At 42.0% G+C, this 18,879-nt stretch overlaps 2 protein-coding genes across 4 annotated transcripts; one reads left to right on the top strand and one right to left on the bottom strand.

Annotated features, from left to right (window-relative positions):
* The first annotated feature begins 1,520 nt into the window (after positions 1–1,520).
* On the top strand, positions 1,521–7,675 carry LOC133922455 (protein DNA-DAMAGE INDUCIBLE 1-like). 2 transcript variants are annotated; one of them, XM_062367807.1, is made up of 16 exons: positions 1,521–1,707; positions 2,067–2,099; positions 2,205–2,329; positions 2,768–2,876; positions 2,975–3,091; positions 3,447–3,512; positions 3,934–3,996; positions 4,121–4,165; positions 4,509–4,570; positions 4,812–4,905; positions 5,559–5,651; positions 5,729–5,798; positions 6,010–6,083; positions 6,182–6,239; positions 6,340–6,365; positions 7,305–7,675. In XM_062367807.1, the coding sequence occupies exons 1-16, from the start codon at positions 1,642–1,644 to the stop codon at positions 7,431–7,433; spliced, it is 1,230 nt and encodes a 409-aa protein (XP_062223791.1). In that variant the 5' UTR covers positions 1,521–1,641; the 3' UTR covers positions 7,434–7,675. The 2 variants fall into 2 exon arrangements, with proteins under 2 accessions (XP_062223791.1, XP_062223790.1); XM_062367806.1 differs by having other exon boundaries at positions 7,302–7,675.
* Positions 7,676–8,600: 925 nt separating this feature from the next.
* On the bottom strand, positions 8,601–14,688 carry LOC133922453 (subtilisin-like protease SBT5.3). 2 transcript variants are annotated; one of them, XM_062367804.1, is made up of 9 exons: positions 14,287–14,688; positions 14,078–14,175; positions 13,816–13,980; positions 12,390–12,498; positions 10,335–10,935; positions 10,140–10,237; positions 9,789–10,034; positions 9,374–9,702; positions 8,601–9,280 (listed from the first exon to the last, which is right to left on the bottom strand). In XM_062367804.1, exons 1-9 carry the CDS (start codon positions 14,592–14,594, stop codon positions 8,733–8,735), a joined length of 2,502 nt encoding a protein of 833 aa, XP_062223788.1. In that variant the 5' UTR covers positions 14,595–14,688; the 3' UTR covers positions 8,601–8,732. The 2 variants fall into 2 exon arrangements, with proteins under 2 accessions (XP_062223788.1, XP_062223789.1); XM_062367805.1 differs by having other exon boundaries at positions 10,401–10,935.
* Positions 14,689–18,879: the final 4,191 nt, after the last annotated feature.

The following is an 18,879-nucleotide window of genomic DNA, read 5'->3' as shown; positions in this document are numbered from 1 at the left end:
GGGACTAGGGTGCTCGGGGGGGACCGGGCACCTCCCCGAGTACTTTCTTCCCGGTACTTGGATTCCGTGGATCATCGGGAAACTAGGGTACTCGGGGACCACCGACCGTGGCCCTGAGCACCTTCTCCCGGAACTTGATCTTTTCTCATCCTACAGGAGAGACTTCGCGGGATGGCGCCATGTGGCGGATGGCTAGCCTGGCCTCGGAATTCGGGGACCCCTGGTTCCTGATACACCGACAGTATCTATGATCACTATTTTAAGCTAAAATATATTTATTCAATCTAATAAATTTATAGTATTATAAAATATTTATGAAGACAAATTCATACATATAATTTTCATATTTCAAACTAAAATTTTTAAAAGCTACTGATAATCAAAATTTTAAAGGTTTAAGTGGACCTTATCCAAAACACCATATGTTTATGACTGGATGGAGTATGTGTTAAAAGGCTGCTTTTTCTTTGTTTAAGTTGAAAGACGAGCTCTTGGATCCAAAGCTTGATTCAATTTATTTGAGTTGAAAAACCGACAGATTCATGCTTAAAGCTTTAGTGTATTTTAGTTGAAAGTTGATTATTTCATTTTGAGGTATTTCGATTTATTCGAGTTGAAAGTAGATGGTCACATTCGGATGTTTTGAACTTTTTCTCTTGAATTGATTTATTTTGAATCTCTTAGTGTTTTTATGTCACTATTAGTTTTTGAGGTTTTGCTATTTGTCTCTCGTGTGATTTTCTCCTCATCTATCATATTTTTTTGTCTATCGGGTTTGCTTTTAGATTCATTGATTTTCTTTTTCGAGGTCCATATGGAGCGCAAGCCCCGAACAAATATAGGATGGCTCAAACTTTGTAGCCTTTGGTGGTACACTATTACTCTTGTTGATGTGCATTAAATCCGTCAAGGAACAATGCAACTGCAAGTTTTGAGTGATTAGTGGTGGTGATATCTTTTACCTATCAAGATCAAATTTTAAATTTACTTATTGTGTGTCTTATTAATATGTATTTTTTTTAAATGCTAGAGGATATATCCGTTGACTACGAGATGTGTACGATGATTTTGTAAATATTTAAACTCTATATTTCTAATTTTTAATAGTATCATATAAGTATGTACGTGTAAGTAGTGTGAATGCGTATGAGGTCGTGTTGTGTTCTTAGAATCTAATCCGCCAATCCAAATTTTATACCGGATCGATATTTACACTTGGATCTGAGCAGAGAATTGTAATCGGCACCTGGGGTTGGATTCGATTGTACAAACCAGATTCTTGCCCAACTCTCAAAGAAAACCACTTTTAGTTATTCTTAACTATTTTCTCTTTATTTTTTTTTCTAATTTCTTCTTCTATTTCTATTCTCTTTATTTTTCTCATCTTTGATGATTTTTTTTTTAAAATATTTGTGAAAGAAAAAGAGAAAATCATAAGATGAAAGAAATGATCTTCAGAATCTTTTATAAAAAAATTATTGAGGCGCTGAAATAAATGAAAAAAAAAGAGCAAACCAGGCGGCCCCGATTTGGCACCCGTAGACCAACTCGGGACCCGACTCACCTCGCCTCCTCGACTTCCTCTCTCCCTCCTCTCCACCAGCAAGGCAGAGGAGTTCGACTCCAACCGGCGGCGGCGAGATGAAGGTCACGGTGATGACCGCCGACGAGCAGATTCTCACCCTCGACGTCGATCCCGACGAATCCGTAAGCCCGCCCCCTCCCCGCATCTCGATCACTAGGGGTTAAGACTCACGGTTGGTCCTTTTCCGCCGAATTTCCGGGGGTCCGGCGATGAATCCCCGAGACGAGTTGGGAATTCGGGCGGGCATTTGGGGGTTCGGTTCTTGTATTGTGCTGTCTCGTGTTTAGGCGTGACGGTTGGTAGGGATCTTTTCTTGCTCACTGTGATGGTTCGTCCTGCTTCGAGATGCCCGTCTGTTCTGTTCCCTTCCGCGTGTAGAGTTCGGTTTCGGTTTCGTAGAGCTATGTTGAGCTGCGATTGCGATTCTCCGTATGCGAAAGCTGTAGCTTTTTGCTGAATTGCGCTTCGTACATGCTCGCAGGTGGAGAATTTGAAGGCACTTCTCGAGGTGGAGGTGAGCTGGGGCTGCGATCTTGCTTGAGCTTCTTGTTCTAGACTTCACCGTCGTGAGGGTTTGATCTCACATTGTTGGTTTTGGTGTGCGTGTGTGCGTGGGCAGACTCGCGTGCCGCTGCGGCGGCAGCAGCTCCACTTCAATGGGAAAGAGATGCAAAACTCAGAGAAGCTCAGCGTGGTCGGGGTCCAGGATGGAGATCTTGTCATGATGGTTCCCTCCAGTGATAGGTGTGCTTGCTGACCTTTGTAGTGTATAAGTGTTTTCGAATCAAATTCTTGAGAGGTTGAAGAAAATTCCTGTCATTTCACTTATCGGTTAACCATTATATTCTTGCACAAGAAAAGGTTTAGATTGTTACAAGTGAATATCTTTTTATCCCTTCTGGTATCCAGGTGAGTTGCTTTTCTTGTTGTTAGTTTGCCTTTTAGCACATCTTGATCAAAACTCAGAATTGAGCTCATATTGAAGAGACGCAGTTGCTTTTCTTAGATTAACTAATCTCAAGAATCAGGTTCCACCAAAGTACCAATGCTGTCTCCTGATTTATTGGCATCATATTGACAGAGATACAATAACTTATCTTAGTTTAACTGATCTCAAGAATTATGATGCCACCAAAGAACCAATGCTTCCCCCTAATTAATTGTATGTCCTGAAAATTTCAGAGCATCTCAGGATATTATAAAAGTAAATCCTGATGGATCTGCTGTGAATCCTCAAGCTTTTCAACAACATATTCGAAGTGATTCACAACTTATGGCACAACTCCTTCAGGTAAATGTTGTTTGGGGGGGGGGGGGGGCTCATTTATTGATCAGTATATGTTACTTCAAAGAATATGTTTTTTAGAACAATGTTTTCTTGATTTGCAGAATGACCCATCATTAGCGCAAGCTATTCTTGGAAACGACATAAATGAGCTGCAAAGTACCTTGCGGTCCCGCCACCAACAGAGAATGGAGCTAAAGCGTAAACAAGAAGAAGAGCTTGTGAGAATGTCTTTGTTGAATTTTATTTGCTCAGCAAGAGATATCATGTCTTATTGAAATGAAATATGAAACTGTGGGTTGCTCCTGCATTATTTCCATACACAGAGTGGTATAAATCATTCAAATTTTTTATGTTTGACTGTTTATTGAACCACTCCCATGCATTTAAAAGAAATATATCTCCATGCTGCTTCACATACACTAAAATTCCATGAAAACATGTTTGCAAGTTCTATCAGATAGATATATTTCACCACTTGGTGGTTTGGTTGTTCATGTTAACTCTTGCTTATATTGCTATAGTAACTTGTTGAATGATAGTAGGTCAAATAATAAATACATTTGATTTTTGTAGGCTTTAATGTATGCTGATCCTTTTGATGTCGAAGCTCAGAAGAAAATTGAAGCTGCAATTCGGCAGGTAGGCACTACTTTTCTCAGGATAACACATGCTGCTTATGGCGTTGTTTTTTCATGTCACTGGAAAAATATGACATGTGATGAATATCATTACATTAACATTTAGTGGTAATGAGGCTTAAAGAATGTGCAATACTAGAAATAAGAATAAGCAAACGAGCTAATACAATGTAGGAGCAGTGTGGTGCATAGAGGAAAAGCAGACTTTCTATCTTCGTGCATGCTACTTCTGCTAGATTCATGATTAGATAATTGAATTGCTACCATGACATTTTGTTTTATATACTGTTATGAACATGCCAAAAGCTTTGTTCTGTCTCGAGTCTCGACTGTAGTTTATACTTTCTTCCTCGTTCACCTGTTGAGAATTTATTCAGTCACATCCTTGGTATTGATGTTACTTCTCAATTTCCATATCTCAGAAAGGCATCGATGAAAATTGGGAGGCTGCCTTAGAGCACAACCCTGAAGCATTTGCTCGAGTGGTGTGTTTTACTCTCAATTTGCTCCTCCTCTTCTTTTGTCTTTTTTCTGGAAAGAAGAGTAGTTTCCTACTCAGTGTTCTATGCTTTGTAATACTTATCAATCAATCAGCATTTTTGATATCAGGTTATGCTGTATGTGGATATGGAGGTCAATGGAGTACCTTTGAAGGTAGTAAACTATTTCATATATTTGTTCCTATATAATCAGTTGAATGCTGGCTGTTCTTAGAACAGTGTTTTCATATGAGATTCTAATATCAGAAACCTAGTATACACTTTGCTGGTAACTCCTATTGAATTCAATGTTGTAATTCTAAATGTTATACTGGTTAATTATACTATCTAAGCCAATGCTGATACATGATTTTAACTTTTCCTCGCTACGTCTTCTCTTCATGAACTTGCATAATTGCATTGCTAGGATAATAGCAATAATTGGGATTTACACCATATTTTATTGCTTCCTGCTGGATGTTTTGTATATGTGTTTCTTATTTTTCTTTTATCTTCAGGCCTTTGTTGACAGTGGAGCACAGTCAACTATCATATCAAAAAGGTGTGCTGAGCGTTGCGGGTATGATTACAAATTTAGTTGATTGGAACTGATTAAATTATTTATTTGGTAATACCATGGTTTTTGTGATAATTCAGCATGAAAACAGGACTATTATATAGCAACCTTAGTTTCAAGTAAGGCAGAATTTTACAATTTAAACAATAGAAAGAAACCGTTATCTCTTTACAGTCAACTGGAAGGTAAAGTTTGTAGTATGTTGCAGTTTATAGATACATCATATCTTGAATGCATTGTGCAGGTTGCTGAGGCTTCTTGATCAGCGGTACCGAGGGATTGCTGTTGGAGTCGGTCAATCGGAGATACTGGGAAGAGTACATGTAGCCCCAATAAAGGTATGTTTGATTGCCATACTAGTTCCACTGGTTTTACAAATTTTCATTTGAGAATGGTCACAGTATCACTTGGGGCATGCTGCAATATCATCTGAGTCATTTTATACACGCAATTTGAAAGGGTGTTATTACCAAATTTATCTCTCGAGAAGAAAACAAAATTCATAAATACTTTGGTTCTTCCTTGAGGTAGACAACAAAAGCTAAACCCCTAGTATTTCATGGAAGCCATGTGGAAACTCCTAATTAGAATAAGACTTTAGTGCCTTCTGACTCATTGTCAAGATCTTAGTTTTCTTGTATGTATACAAGCTTCAATGATGATGGAATTCTTGATAAATATATCATACTCCCTCCGTTCAAGAATCTAAGGCGTATTTGGTTTTGAAAAAGTCATAAAAAGTAAACTTTGACCGTTAATTTCTCTTATAATATGTTGTCAATTTCTATAAAATCAACATCATATTAAAAGTACTTTGAAATTAAAATCTATGGAAACAAAGTTTGTATACTAAACATGCATATAATTTGATTAATTGTCGGTCAAACTTATGAAGTTTGATTTTTTTCGAAGCAAAATACGCCTTACATTCTTGAACGGAGGGGTTACCATTTAGTTCAAAATGCATTGACTAACAGCTCATGTTTTACAGATTGGGCATCTTTTCTATCCTTGCTCTTTCACTGTATTGGATGCCCCCAATATGGAATTCCTGTTCGGGCTTGATATGCTACGAAAACATCAGGTAATTGCATGAGTATCAGGTTATTGCATCTGACTATGATCACGCCTCATACTCATGCTTTTCATTGTCCTACGCAGTGCATGATTGACCTAAAGGACAATGTTCTTAGAGTGGGAGGTGGTGAGGTTTCAGTACCCTTCTTACAAGGTTAGTAGGTTATTATCAGTCACATGCTGTGCAGTTAGTTATAGCTATAATTCTCAATGATGTTATTCTGAAATAAGCTACTGAATAAGTTAAAATGTTAGATATTCTTAGTTGTTTCCCAGTATTAAAATTTCCTTCATTTTCATCTTGTTATTTACAAATTAAATATATAAGTTTTGATTCACCAACTAGTATACTGTTGTGTCTTCAGAGAAAGACATCCCTGCACATATACGTGATGAAGAGAAGCTATCTAATCTAGCATCTCTCGGCCAAGCAACTGGAGTAAGCAAAATCACAGCATTGGCATGATGTACCTTTGATTTTTCTTCAACTATGATAATGTATCATTGGCAGATCCTTATTTACTTCATATGATCCAGGAATCATCAAAGGCACGCGAGGGGACTCCTGATATGCCACAGAGAACCCCTACTGCAGGTTAATATGTTTTTTTCTTCAACAACTATGGTCTGCAGGACGTGTATCTTCCGATAACTGTGAACAAACTAAAAACCACTATCTTTCATTTTACTCACAGGAGCACCAGTTGCGAACCCTCCACAGGTGCAGTCATTCTTTTATGGGATAAATGCAAAAACCCCCCCAAAAGTCACTTGGATTTTGACTTTCCCCCCCAAAAGTTGTTTTGTTGCAAAAAACCCCCCAAATGTTTGATTTTGTTGCAAAAACACCCCCAAAAATTCAAAAAAAAATTAAAAAATCACAAAAAATTCTAAAAAAAAACTAGAGACAATTATAAGACCTTTTGTGAAATTTGTTTTAAAAAATAATATCCTTTGCATCACATTTCATGGAGAGTAAGTTTGAAAAAAAAGAAAAACTTGCAACTCATTTATTAATTCGAGTTAAATGCATAGTTAATTATTTACTAATCCAAAAATCATGAAACAAAATTTTTTAGTCTTCTTACATGATCCTCTATCTTGTAAAAATACATGAAATCTTGAATTAGTTATTATAACGTGCAGGATTGAGTAAATGTGTTACAGATAGATTAATTCATAACTAATCCATAACACCCCCAAAATTAGTGAAACCACTTTTATTAGTTTACTTAAACAATTATTTGTGTAGGAAAAATAATGGTAGACATGAAAAAGTTAAAATAACATGAGTTAATAAATGAGTTGCACATTTATCTTTTTTTTCCAAACTTCCTCTCCATGAAATATGATGCAAAGGATATTATTTTTGAAAACAAATTTCACAGAAGGTCTTAGAATTGTCTTTAGTTTTTTTTAGAATTTTTGAATGATTTTTTTAGTTTTTTAAATTTTTATGGGGTTTTTTGCAACAAAGTCAAACTTTTAGGGGGTTTTTTGCAACAAAATAACTTTTGGGGGGGGAAGTCAAAATCCAAGTGACTTTTGGGGGGGTTTTTGCAGTTTTCCCTTCTTTTATTGTTTTTGTTGGATGCTCACTTTGGCTGTGTCCTAATGAATTATGTCCATCTGAATCGTTTCTGAAAACTCTTCTTAGCAGGGTGGAGATTTTGAAGCAAAAGTCACAAAACTCGTGGAACTTGGATTTGACCGAGCATCTGTAATACAAGCACTCAAGCTGTTTAACGGGAACGAGGAGCAAGCTGCTGCATTCTTGTTTGGTGGTTAGAATCTTGAGAGGAGCCGTTTCTGGCTTCTTTTTGCTCAACCCTTTCTCAGGGTTGAATATTGCCACGAAATTGGTTAAGGTGTCTTCCCTTTGAGAAACGAGGCCTTTGTTTGGCCAATGCAAGGCTTGCTTTTAGAGTTGCTTCACATTTTCTCTTTTCCCTGAGAACAACGTTCTTTCTTTCTGTACCTGATACATAGACTGATAGTCTGATAGACACCTGAATGCAGAAAAATTGTGAAGATTGCTCTTGCTTTTCTATGTTATTTATCTGGCGGTTAACGTGAGAACAAACAAAAATGGTGGAAAAACCACCCTTCTGTGTCATATTTATACCAAAATATCTACCTTAGCTGTTAATTATTTGTGCAAATCAGACAGGAGACAATGGATTATCTGCATATGCCAGAACGATCACTAGTATTGCTGACTACTAGAAAGTTTCACTAGTTATGACAAGTACATTGATGTCGTCTATTTTAGCTGTTAATTATTTGTGCAAATCAGACAGGATAATGGATTATCTGCATTTGCTAGAACGATCACTAGTATTGCTGACTACTAGAAAGTTTCACTAGTTAGGGCAATTGCACTGGTGTCAGTCTTATAGACTGTCTTATATATTGATGTGTAATCTTGAAATGATTTAGACTGTCTTATAGTTTTAAATTTTAGCTTATAAGACTGTTACTGTGTGAAACAATAACCTCTTTCTCTAATCTCACTCTACGCGGCATTGTAGCTGTGTACTAATGTACCTGCCCTTAATAAGTTGAACATTGAATTACTTAGCGAAAAGTTTAATAATTTGAGTTGACAGTTTGATTTTCTGAGCTAAAAGTTTTGACAGTTTTAAAATTTAAGCAGCATGTATAAATTTGAATCAGAAAGTGCTGCTATAACTAAGAAGCCTTCGCAAGATTTTTTTACGGTAGAAGTTCAATGGATAGAGAATCCTGATATTAGTCAAATTTGTTCACGGATTAACGGTAAAAGTTAAAGGTTTTTGGAAAAAGGATTTTTGCAAGCTAGTACATGGTTTGCATTGAATGGTCACAACCAAGTTGTTTTTGGATCAATTGAAAAGTTTTTTCCTTTTGTATAAGTTGCTTGTTGTAGCTTATGAACATCAAGAGCAAATAGCAAGCAAAACATAGAAGCTTTCTGAAACAACTATCCACTCAAATTCTTAACTTATTAAATCAGAGTTCAAAGTTAACAACCTCTCTGCCAAATCAAACCAATGCATCCTCTCTACAATTGCTTCCTAATCTAAAAATTGAACTCTACAGGACGAGATCAAGCCAATGCCTTGACGACAAGAGGGCTCCTCACGAAGTGCTTCCCGTTCGTCCAGACGAGCGCGCCAAACGAGTAGTCCTTGGCAAGCGTAGCGTTCTTGACCTGGAACTTCACCTCGAACCCCTTCTCCTCCCCCTTGGCGCCGAAATGGAGAACGCTGGGGGTCACCGTCGCGGCGACGCCGGCCGGCTCGGTGACGAAGGCCTTGTACGTGCCGGGCAGGCCGACGTTCTTGACCCTACGCCTCGCCGTCGCGCCCGCAGCGGTGACGTTGACGATGGTGATGGACGGGTAGTTGAGGTCCGTGATGGACCGGGGAGCCTCGCCGGGGCACGTGTACGGCGCGCCGTTGAACATGGCCATCATGGTGGCGTTATACCGGAGCGCGCAGAGGAAGTCGAGGTAGTCGGCGTCGCTGAGGTCGTAGACGAGGCCCGGGTTCATGGCGCGGACAGGGGAGACGTGGCCCGCGCCGTAGCCGAACGGGCTCGCCGGCAAGAAGGACGAGTTCATGATGAGCTCGCCCTTGTTGTCCGTCTCCATCGCTGCATTCATGCATGCCGCGGTGCGTGTCAGTCAGAATCGCAGGAACGTCCATTGCAATGGCAATGTCGCTGAGGCGGCGGTCAGCGGCTTACCGGTGGTCATGATGGCCGACTTGATGGCGGCGGGGCTCCAGTCCGGGTGGAGAGTGCGGAGGAGGCCGACGATGCCGGAGACGTGCGGGCAGGACATGGATGTGCCGGACTCCGAGTTGAAGGCCACGCGCCGCAGGTCGAAGGCGAGGTCCGTGGGCGAGTTGGCGCCGGTCCACGCCGCGATCACGCTCACCCCCGGCGCCGTGATGTCCGGCTTGAGGATCTCGGGGGTGACGGTGTTGGGTCCCTGTGACGAGAAGGCGGCCATGAACGGCGCCGGCTTCGTGCCGAGGATCGTCGCCGGCTTGGTGATGAACCCGGTCGGAGTCCTTGCAACGAGGGCAACGTGTCAAACTCGATCATGCCTCGCATGAACACCCAAGAATGGCAGCAATGGCGTCTAGCTTTAGCTTACTTGGTGGACTTGATGTAGGAGTAGAGGAGCAGGCCGTCGCTGTACTTGATGTGCGTGGCCGGGAGGACGTGCGCGTCGGCGATGATCTCGTTGCCGGTGCTGGCGTCGTTGGCGAGCACCATCCCGACGCCGCCAGCCTGCCGGACTGCCTCGCCCTTCTCAACCCGGGCATTGATACCACGGAGGCACACCACGATCTTCCCCTTCACCTTCTCCGGGTCCAGCGACCCCACCATGCACAGCTGCCTGCTCATCATTAATCAACACAGTTCGTCACTAACGTGTACTAATTAGTAATTAATCACTCGAGTATTCGATCACTGCTGTAGTCATTCGGAGACTGTCACGTACGCGTCCTTTTCGGTTGCGTTGGCAGCCGCAGCCTGAGCTGAGTCGATCAATGGGTAAGAGGTCTTCTCCGGCAGCGCCATCACCGACAGGCTCTGCCCCTGCGTGGCCATGGATCGATCAGCAAGTTAGCACGTACGTCGCAAGAACTACCAAGTAGTTTGGAAAAGTGAGCTTTGACGAGTTAATCATGCATGCCTTAATCTTTGTAAGGTTTTTCTGCGGTGGTCTCGCAAAAGGGGAGGATTCTGAGGAGAAGCGTGCCTTGGCCTTTGCTTGGTCGAAGACGATGTAGGACGGGAACTCGCGGTCCATGGTGCTGGCGCCGGTGGTGAAGATCCACGGCGCGACGTTGGAGACGGTACCCAGGCCGGGGCCCGAGTTGCCGGCGGAGCAGACGACGGGGATGCCGCGGCGGACGGCGTGGAAAGACCCGATGGCGATGCCGTCGTTGAAGTAGTCGGAGGGGTCGCCGCCGAGGGAGAGGGACAGCACGTGCACGCCGTCGTGGATAGCGGCGTCGAACGCGGCCAGGATGTCCGCGTCGAAGCACCCGCTGCCGTTCACGGGCGGGAAGCACACGCGGTAGGCCGCCACGCGCGCGCGGGGGGAGCCCCCGGAGGCCGTGCCGTTGCCGAATCCGAACACGGCCGCGCCGGGCACCGGCGAGCCGCCGGCCGTGGACAGCGTGTGCGTGCCGTGCCCGTCCATGTCGCGCGGCGCGGCGTACATGGACGCGTTGAACGCGCCCACCGCCGAGGCGTAGCCCTTGTTGAAGTAGCGCGCACCGATCAGCTTCCTGCACGCACGCCAAAAAAAGAAGAGAACATGACAAGAAAAGCTCAACCTTTTTCGCTCTCTTCTTCAAATGTTTGTAAAAAAGATTCATAATTTGGTATCCAAGTTCATCATTACGGGCGTATCAAACGCTGAAACTTCTGTAACATTGGGAGGAATAACATTCAGTATATTGAAGAGTTATCTTTTTTTCGCAAATACGTAGGAGAGCTACGTATTTTTATATTATGATGAAATAAAAACAGGTTTGAACAACTACCCTATCGGATCATACAAGTTAGAGCAGGCTAAAGATAGCTATTACAGAGAAGCGAGGCAACTAGGATATTGAAGAGTTATCGAATTTTAACAAGACGCATCTTTGTTTCTACAGCTGAATGATCTTACTTTGAATTTCTGATACAAATCTGACTATTGGATTTCGTTAAATTCATTTGGAAACGATGCGATCACCAGCTAGATGTTGAGTTGCTACTGCTTGTCCCAGCAGTGTTCTGCTAAAGATGCCTCCGGAAGAGCGGACAACAACTAAATGATTGAAATGACAGTGCTAGAATGCATGTCTACTTTGGAAGCGAAAAATGCGTTGTTTATGCGAAATGACACATCTTGACAAGATGAAAATAAGTATGATTCTTCGAAATTAGCACACTGCACAATTACGTACATCTGAATAAGTAAATCAATATACAGAGAAGAGGGGGAAAAAAAGGCGAGAATAGAATCCACTTCATCTTCTCTAAAGTTGAAGTGGCGTAAGGAGTAGGGTTCTCCTTTTTCGCTGGATGCTGGCGTTGCTTACCTAATGTGGCTTCTAAAGGTTTCCTTTTGAAGGTATGACCAATTTTCAGGGGAAAAACACAATAATGCATGCTCAGAATATGCAGAACATTCAGGTTAACTTCACATTATTCAGTTAACTGCTAATGATCAGAAGGAACTAGGGTTGAGACACACTATCACTCGTTGTCATGCCACTGTTCAGTGGGATCAAGCTGAATTCATGATGCATGGATGGATGGATGCCCATCACCATTGCCGCTTGATCCCAGGCATCAACTGGTGGTGGTCTCACTGCCAGTCATGGCGTGCATTGTGGTGGTCTCAGCTCGCTCAACCCCATCAATCTTGATAGTGCTACACCATACCAAACCAAGCAACTCAAAACTTTTGGCATCACATACACTGCATATGCTCCCAGCATGCATGGTCCTAAAATTGGAGGTCACACTACAAAACTTTTTGAAAAAGTAATATTGCATCAACTGAAATTGCACATTAGATTGGAGTTTAGTTTAGGAGGCAACTGAAAACCTAAAATTGATGGTCTCAGTTTTGCCGGAAGTGAGATCAATTTAGCGCACAACGCATTCATCAAGAAAAGTAATTCATACATAGAAAATAAATATATACCACTAATTATGTTTCAAAAAATATATGTATAACTCTAATTACCTGTTGCAATTGAACTTATCATCTTGACCTTTATCGCACGTTCCTTTCCACTGGGACGGAATTGGTCCCAAGCCATCATCCCTAAAGCTCTCTGATTCTGGCCAGACACCTTTACATCCACAAAGTACAAATGTATACCAACAAAAGCATGTCAAATACCACAAAACAAATTACAAATACATCATCCATACATTTCAAAGTCAAAGAGAGAAAAATTCAGGTAAAGTGAACACTGGACAATCTCTAGATGACCAATCTTTGGGCTGCATGCATCTGATGCGTTTATCAGCTATCAAGGTCCCCCGAGCAAAGAGCATGCAGAAAAAGTTAGGAGGAATGTACGCATCACCATGCCCAATCAATGGATGGTCCTATGCTCCTCTGATAACGAACTGAATCGATTGATTCGACTAGTAGATGGGCAAAGTCAGCACTCAGCAGCACAGCACTGTGCATGACTTGCTCCATCTTTCTCAATCAGATAGATGTAGCATGTGCATCTTAGTTTGCATTAGCAAAAAGTAAAAGTTAAGATGCTAAACCATATGGATAGGATGCTAACCATTCATTGCCTCATTGGTCGAAGTATAGTTATCAGGAATGCATGTATTGGATATTCTGACAGCTAATCGATGGTTTTTTAGATGTCAACTAGGCTGAATTGTCTTGGTAAAAATACTGGGCAGGTGGAGGAATTTTGCGAAACTGTACATTTCACGTTTCTGCGCTAATTGTATACAATTAAACCGGTTTTTGGTATTTGACATTTCAGCGCCAATTGTAGAGAGTTAAAATCGGGTTTTGGTCAATTTCTCAACCACTATCTTTTAATATAGAACTTTAAGATATAAGTGCCGTGTGGTGTAGCCACCCGTTATATCACTACCAACTACATTGATTTCAAAAAAATTGCAATTTACTTTTCAAAGAATAAAACGTTATCCTACAAAGTAACCTAAACCGATTGTAACGGCCGATTACTGCCGGGAAATTTTCCTTGTCATATCTAAACAAAAAAGCTTAGATTCTCTTTTTGGCAGCACTATACTCCTATTGCTACACATCTGCATCCCGATTATGTCAAAATAAAGCCAATCAAGTAATGATCGAACAGGACAGAATTGCCATAATTAGGCCCAGAAAGGTGTAACAAACGAGTGATTTCTTTGAAGGATTAAAAGAAGAGTGTTTGTTAGGGATTAAAGGAAGGTTGCTTTTTCGCAAGGATTAGAGAAAGATATTTTGAAGGATTAAAGAAAGAGCGTTTGGCCCGAAGGCAAGGAGTGATTAGCGAAGCCGAAGCGTCAGCTGGTACAGCATCTAATCGCAAACCGCTGCCTCGACAACGATGGCCGTGGCGAGGTCAAACAGCGAGAAGACGTAGATGCGATTGCGAAAGAGATGGTCAAAGATTGGACTGGCTCACCGGTGTCGAAGTTGCCGATGATGGTGTCCTCGCCGAACCTCGCCTTCCGCCACGCCGAGCCGCGGGGGACGCCGCCAGGGCCCGCGAGGCCGAGGAACTGCCACGACCGCGTCGTGTGCAGCTTGCGGCCCCTGTTCGGGAAGACCGACATCACCCCGGGTTGCTCTGGTCAGAGAAGGAAGCGCACACAGAATTAGTCGACGGTTAATTCTAGGAAGGAAACGAGATCAAGAGGCTGTCGCCGGCAAGGGGCGAGGCTCACTGGCGATCTCGGCGGCGGTGGCGGCGTCGAGGTTGGCGGCGAAGCCGTTGATGTGCTTGGTGTACGAGTAGAAGATCGCCTCCCGCGCCTTTTCCTTGCTGCATTGCGGATCCCGCCATTAACACACACCAATCAACCCATCCAAGCCGTACGTGTGTGTGCATGCTGGATTGGTTCGATCGAGAAGAGGTTAGCGATCGCGTCCTTACTCTCCAAGTACGCCGGCGAGGAGGCCGTAGTGCGCGTCGGTGGCGTCCCTCTCGAGCGCCGCCAGCTCCTCGGCGCCGTGGGTGCCCAGCGCCGCGCTGTGCCCGTGGTCGCCGAGGTACACGACGTACGACGACGGCTCGCCGCCGAGCGCGGGGAGGGGAGCCAAGAGCAGCGCGCAGAGGAGGAGGAGGCGGACGACGGCTGCCATGGTGGTTCCTGCGGCGGCCACGGTCGCAGCGCGTCGCGCCGGAGCAGAGTTCGGAGGGGTTCGACGGGGTGCAGTGCACAAGCGCGCGCGGGTGTACATATATATGCGCGCGGCGCGGAGGGGCGTGCGTGGACTCTGCCCCCGGCGGCGTCGTGAATGGCGCGGAGGCGGTTCGATCCCTTCGATCTGGTGGGGTTCGTTACACGCGGAGGATATCTCGCCGGGGTTTAAACTGACTGTACTGGATGTGTGGATGGGGGATCGCGGCTGACGTCTACACCCTGTTCGTTTTTTTTATTCTAATTATCAATTCTAACCTAAAAGAAAAAAATAAATAAAAACAAACTATTTTAATATAACCAAGTTATATCACAGAATACTACTATTTATAATTTGATAGAAAGAATCTTTCACGCATTCTACAGAATGAATTAGATTCTCATCATCTAAAGATAAAGCAAACGGGCTTTAAAATGATAGAGATGTTATTATTAAAAAAAAATTGAGAGATATATTTTTGAACGGGACGAGTAGTTATAATTTCTGTTGCAAGATAGAGATATATTTTATGGATTGACATATAAGGAGTTGTAGAAATCCAAGTATCTCTTACGGATAATATTGAAAAATAAAGAACCATTTGAATCCGGAAGACCGCACCATCCTGCAACGGTACCAACTTTCAACGACGAAAATCATAACTATATAAATGTTGCTACAAAAAATGCACTCCAACCCGATATGTGACAGGATGGCGTTTTTTCAGTATGACCATAAGCTTGAGTTTTAGTTTGTTTGATTGCTTGGTCAATAATTGATGAATTTATCCTGGAGAAAGATAGTTATGCGCAGATACCTCTCTTTTTCGAGAGGATGTGAATTAATATATACTACCATGCGATCATACTCTACAGTTGCGTCCAGAGGCGGTCCTTCATTGTCTAATATATAGTATTAATGTTTTTCTGGAATGCATTGCAATGAATTCTTAAATTAGTCCAGTGGCTCACGTTACAAGTGATTGTAGCCCATCGCATCAAGATGACTTAAACAACAAGGTTTTGGAAATTTTGTTTTATAGAAACAGACAAACAAAGTTCGGGAAATACAATGCCAATCAAGCAACCAGAGATCGATGATGACAATTACAAAGTTGATAATAGCCTAACTATATTGAAAAGGCGAAAACATTACTTTTATAGCTCACGTGAAAGCCGACAACGCCCGTCTCATAAGCACAATTTGAACTTGGAAATGCACAAGAGTTGCATCGATAAAATCGATGCACAAGATATATACTTTTTTATAAAGCAGATTTCACTTCGGATCGTGTATAAGTGCATTCGGTGCACTTCGAACCACCTTTAACAACTTCCATTTCGACCAATATATTTGAAGCTAATATTTTATTTAAGGAATGGATATTTGATCATGCTCACGTGACCAACAATTTCATTCACATTAACTTTACATATTCAACTAGAAAGCCATTCTACATGTACTCTGACCCTCGGCTTACATACTCACTATGTCGATTAGGGACATAACATTGTAGAGATAGGTGGTGGCGAGGTAGACATGATCTGGGTGATGCTGCGGTGCAGGTAGTGACTTAAGGAGAGGATGCAACAAGAGGTAGACATGGCTGGAGAGGAGCGGCCATGCAGATGATGACTTGAGGTGGCATCGTCAGTGAGGCATATAAGTAGATGCTAAAGTTTGCGAGTGACAACACTTGGACTCTGGAGATCCGATATTGGGAGATGATTGTAGCAACTTGAGGACAAATGCGGAGTAGATATGAAAAATGAATCGAGAGTAAGAAAGCTTAGGCAGGAAGCACCAATGCACCTTTAGAAGCTGAGGACGATGGAATTTCTCATCACGTGAACACGGTCAAAGACACAATTATTATACATGATGCAAACTGAAGGTTAGCATAAAATATATTATTCGAAGTGACGTCCATTATTAAATATGGTTTAAAATGCATCAAATACACTAACATGGTCCAATGATTGAAGATTTGAAAGTCCAAGGATTGAAGATTTGAAGGTCCTAACTATTGATTGGTATGTGCCAAATATAAATACATGTTTAGTCTCCATCTAATATTACTGATATTATATTATGGTGGATTTTTAAGATAACTTTTTTTCCCCATAGATTTGGGTGAAGCAGTTAGTTAGAATTTTTTTTTTCAATTACAACAAAATCATACTCCCTCCTAAAGCTGGCCAACTGCGCCAGCATGTGATGAGAACATCACTCATTCAGATACACACAAGATGAACTTGTTTATCACTATTTATATTTTCTTAGTAAAGAATAGGATACTACTAAGTTTTTATGTTGTTTTGTTACTTAGGAACATGTGAGAAACACTACAACCTTATTTAGAAGTCATCTCGAAGGTCAAGTCTACTAGGATTCAAAGTCGAGCTCTAGTCGGACTCCAAATTCTACTTAGAGTCTCATGATAGCACGTCAATAAAATGGGTATAACTTCGCATACGAAGTCCAATCGAGGTGTCCTCGGACTTGTTAGAAAACTTATGATGAGTTCTTTCCAATGGATCTAGTCTCACCCTTAGGTTCCTTATAGATTAGTCAGAGTTCTCAATCTGTTTCGGGATTGATGATAAGGCCCCGACACGCTTACAGAACCTGATAATTCCTGAAATGGTGAAGCATCATCTTATTTCATCGACTCTGACTATATAAAAGGAATCTAAGGGTGAGAGCAGATCCATTGAAAATCATTTGGCATAAGCTTTCCAATAAATCCAAAAACACCTCAATTGGACTCTATATGCGAAGTTATGTCTATTTTATTGATGTGATATCTTAAGACTCTGAGTAGAATTTGGAGTCCGACTAGAGTTCAACTTTGAATCTGAGTAGACTTGGCCTTCGAAGGATGACATCCAAATAAGTTTGTGGTGCTTCTCCTATGTTCCTAAGCAATAAAATAACATAAAACTTAGTAGTATCCTATTCTTTATCAAGAAATTATGAACAATGAGGAACGAGTTCACCTTGTGTGTATCCGAAGAAGTGATGTCCTCTTCAGCACAAGGCACATTGATTTTGGCCTAGCCCAGGCACGGCACAACACGAGTGCACGTCTCCCGTTGCACTAATGCCTTTGAACGACCAGTAGACTAGCTGATGAGATTTAGACTAAGCTCTTTCACAAACAAGTTCGAGTGGTTGTATGGTGAAGACTATGTAAGATGTCACATCATTCTTAATCGAGCTAAGACAAATATCTCCACACTAAGCCTGTCATATAGGCAACACTTAAACTCCCAAGACATTCCTAGCGGGAACTCTAATTTGCCCCAACTCTAACAGGTTATCTCTTAACATTATCCAGTAAACCTTCCCATCCATAACTCACACAACACCAGGTCACCGAGTTTCACACATTTCGCAAAAACTAAATAGGATTAAGTATGAAATAACAATAAGACACACAATCCTAAGCATACTAATAACAAGGTCTTTGCCTTAGAATAATAAAAGTTGTTGAGATGATTGCCCTAAGGTTACCAATGTTATATTCAATTCAAAGCAATTTGGTTAGCTATTCTATTATAGGACATAACTAGATCAACAATTTGAGTTCTGCCACTAGCTAATACTTTATGTAATTATCTGGTGGAAAACGGTCACTACGGGTTGTGGTGATAAAACTGGCTTAATATGATCAACGAGAGAAATGAATTGAGACTTGCCTTCGTTGAAGTCCTCGAAGGGTTCTTGCTCGAAGTCTTGCATTCCCGGCTCCTCCTCCTCCTCCTTGAAATCTCCGGTTTCTAAAACACAGGCATACAAATAACACAAGCACACAATTAAATACAAACATAATAAAAATAAATTTGAAATAATTATGAAATTGATAGAAATAGATAGGATTTGAATTTAGATGAATATCGGTGGAAGAATCGTCGAAATCGGAATTGAAATGGGGGAGATATGGGCTTCGAAAATTGATTGTAAATTAAATTTGGGAAAAAGAAGAGGGGGAAATATTCTCTGGAAAAAGGATTTTGAGAAAAAAAAAGGTGTCATTGTTCATTTGGGCTTTGCACTGTAGGTGGCCTTTGGCTGGGCTCTATAGATACTAGGATGGCCTGTGGGCCGAGGCGACCCAGCTCTGGCCTGAGGAGGGGGGTGATGATGGCTGTAACGATGTCAGTAGTCGGGCCCACCCATCGGGTTAACACACAGAGAGGGAGGGAGACGACGGGGAAACAACATCAATGGCCGAATGGCATAGGCGACGCCACCGCTCGATCTCTGGCCCACGACGGTGAGCTCACCGGAAAGGGCTTCCCGACCACCGTTCATGATATTGAAAGCACGGGGAGAGAGGGGG

The sequence above is a fragment of the Phragmites australis genome, chromosome 6 (genome assembly GCF_958298935.1).
Source record: "Phragmites australis chromosome 6, lpPhrAust1.1, whole genome shotgun sequence".
NCBI lineage: Eukaryota > Viridiplantae > Streptophyta > Magnoliopsida > Poales > Poaceae > Phragmites > Phragmites australis.
This window is presented reverse-complemented; position numbering and strand designations above follow the sequence as displayed.

What these genes read in the sequence shown, in the direction of transcription:
- LOC133922453 (XM_062367804.1), bottom strand. Translation starts at nt 14,594, where the DNA reads ATGTACACCCGCGCGCGCTTGTGCACTGCACCCCGTCGAACCCCTCCG. An exon ending in AACGCAACCGAAAAGGACGC is followed by an intron (nt 10,035 to 10,139) that starts GTACGTGACAGT and finishes AATGATGAGCAG; the next exon opens with GCAGCTGTGCATGGTGGGGT. An exon ending in TCCTACATCAAGTCCACCAA is followed by an intron (nt 9,703 to 9,788) that starts GTAAGCTAAAGC and finishes CCTCGTTGCAAG; the next exon opens with GACTCCGACCGGGTTCATCA.
- LOC133922455 (XM_062367806.1), top strand. Translation starts at nt 1,642, where the DNA reads ATGAAGGTCACGGTGATGACCGCCGACGAGCAGATTCTCACCCTCGAC. An exon ending in TTCAGTACCCTTCTTACAAG is followed by an intron (nt 5,799 to 6,009) that starts GTTAGTAGGTTA and finishes TTGTGTCTTCAG; the next exon opens with AGAAAGACATCCCTGCACAT. An exon ending in ACAGAGAACCCCTACTGCAG is followed by an intron (nt 6,240 to 6,339) that starts GTTAATATGTTT and finishes TTTTACTCACAG; the next exon opens with GAGCACCAGTTGCGAACCCT.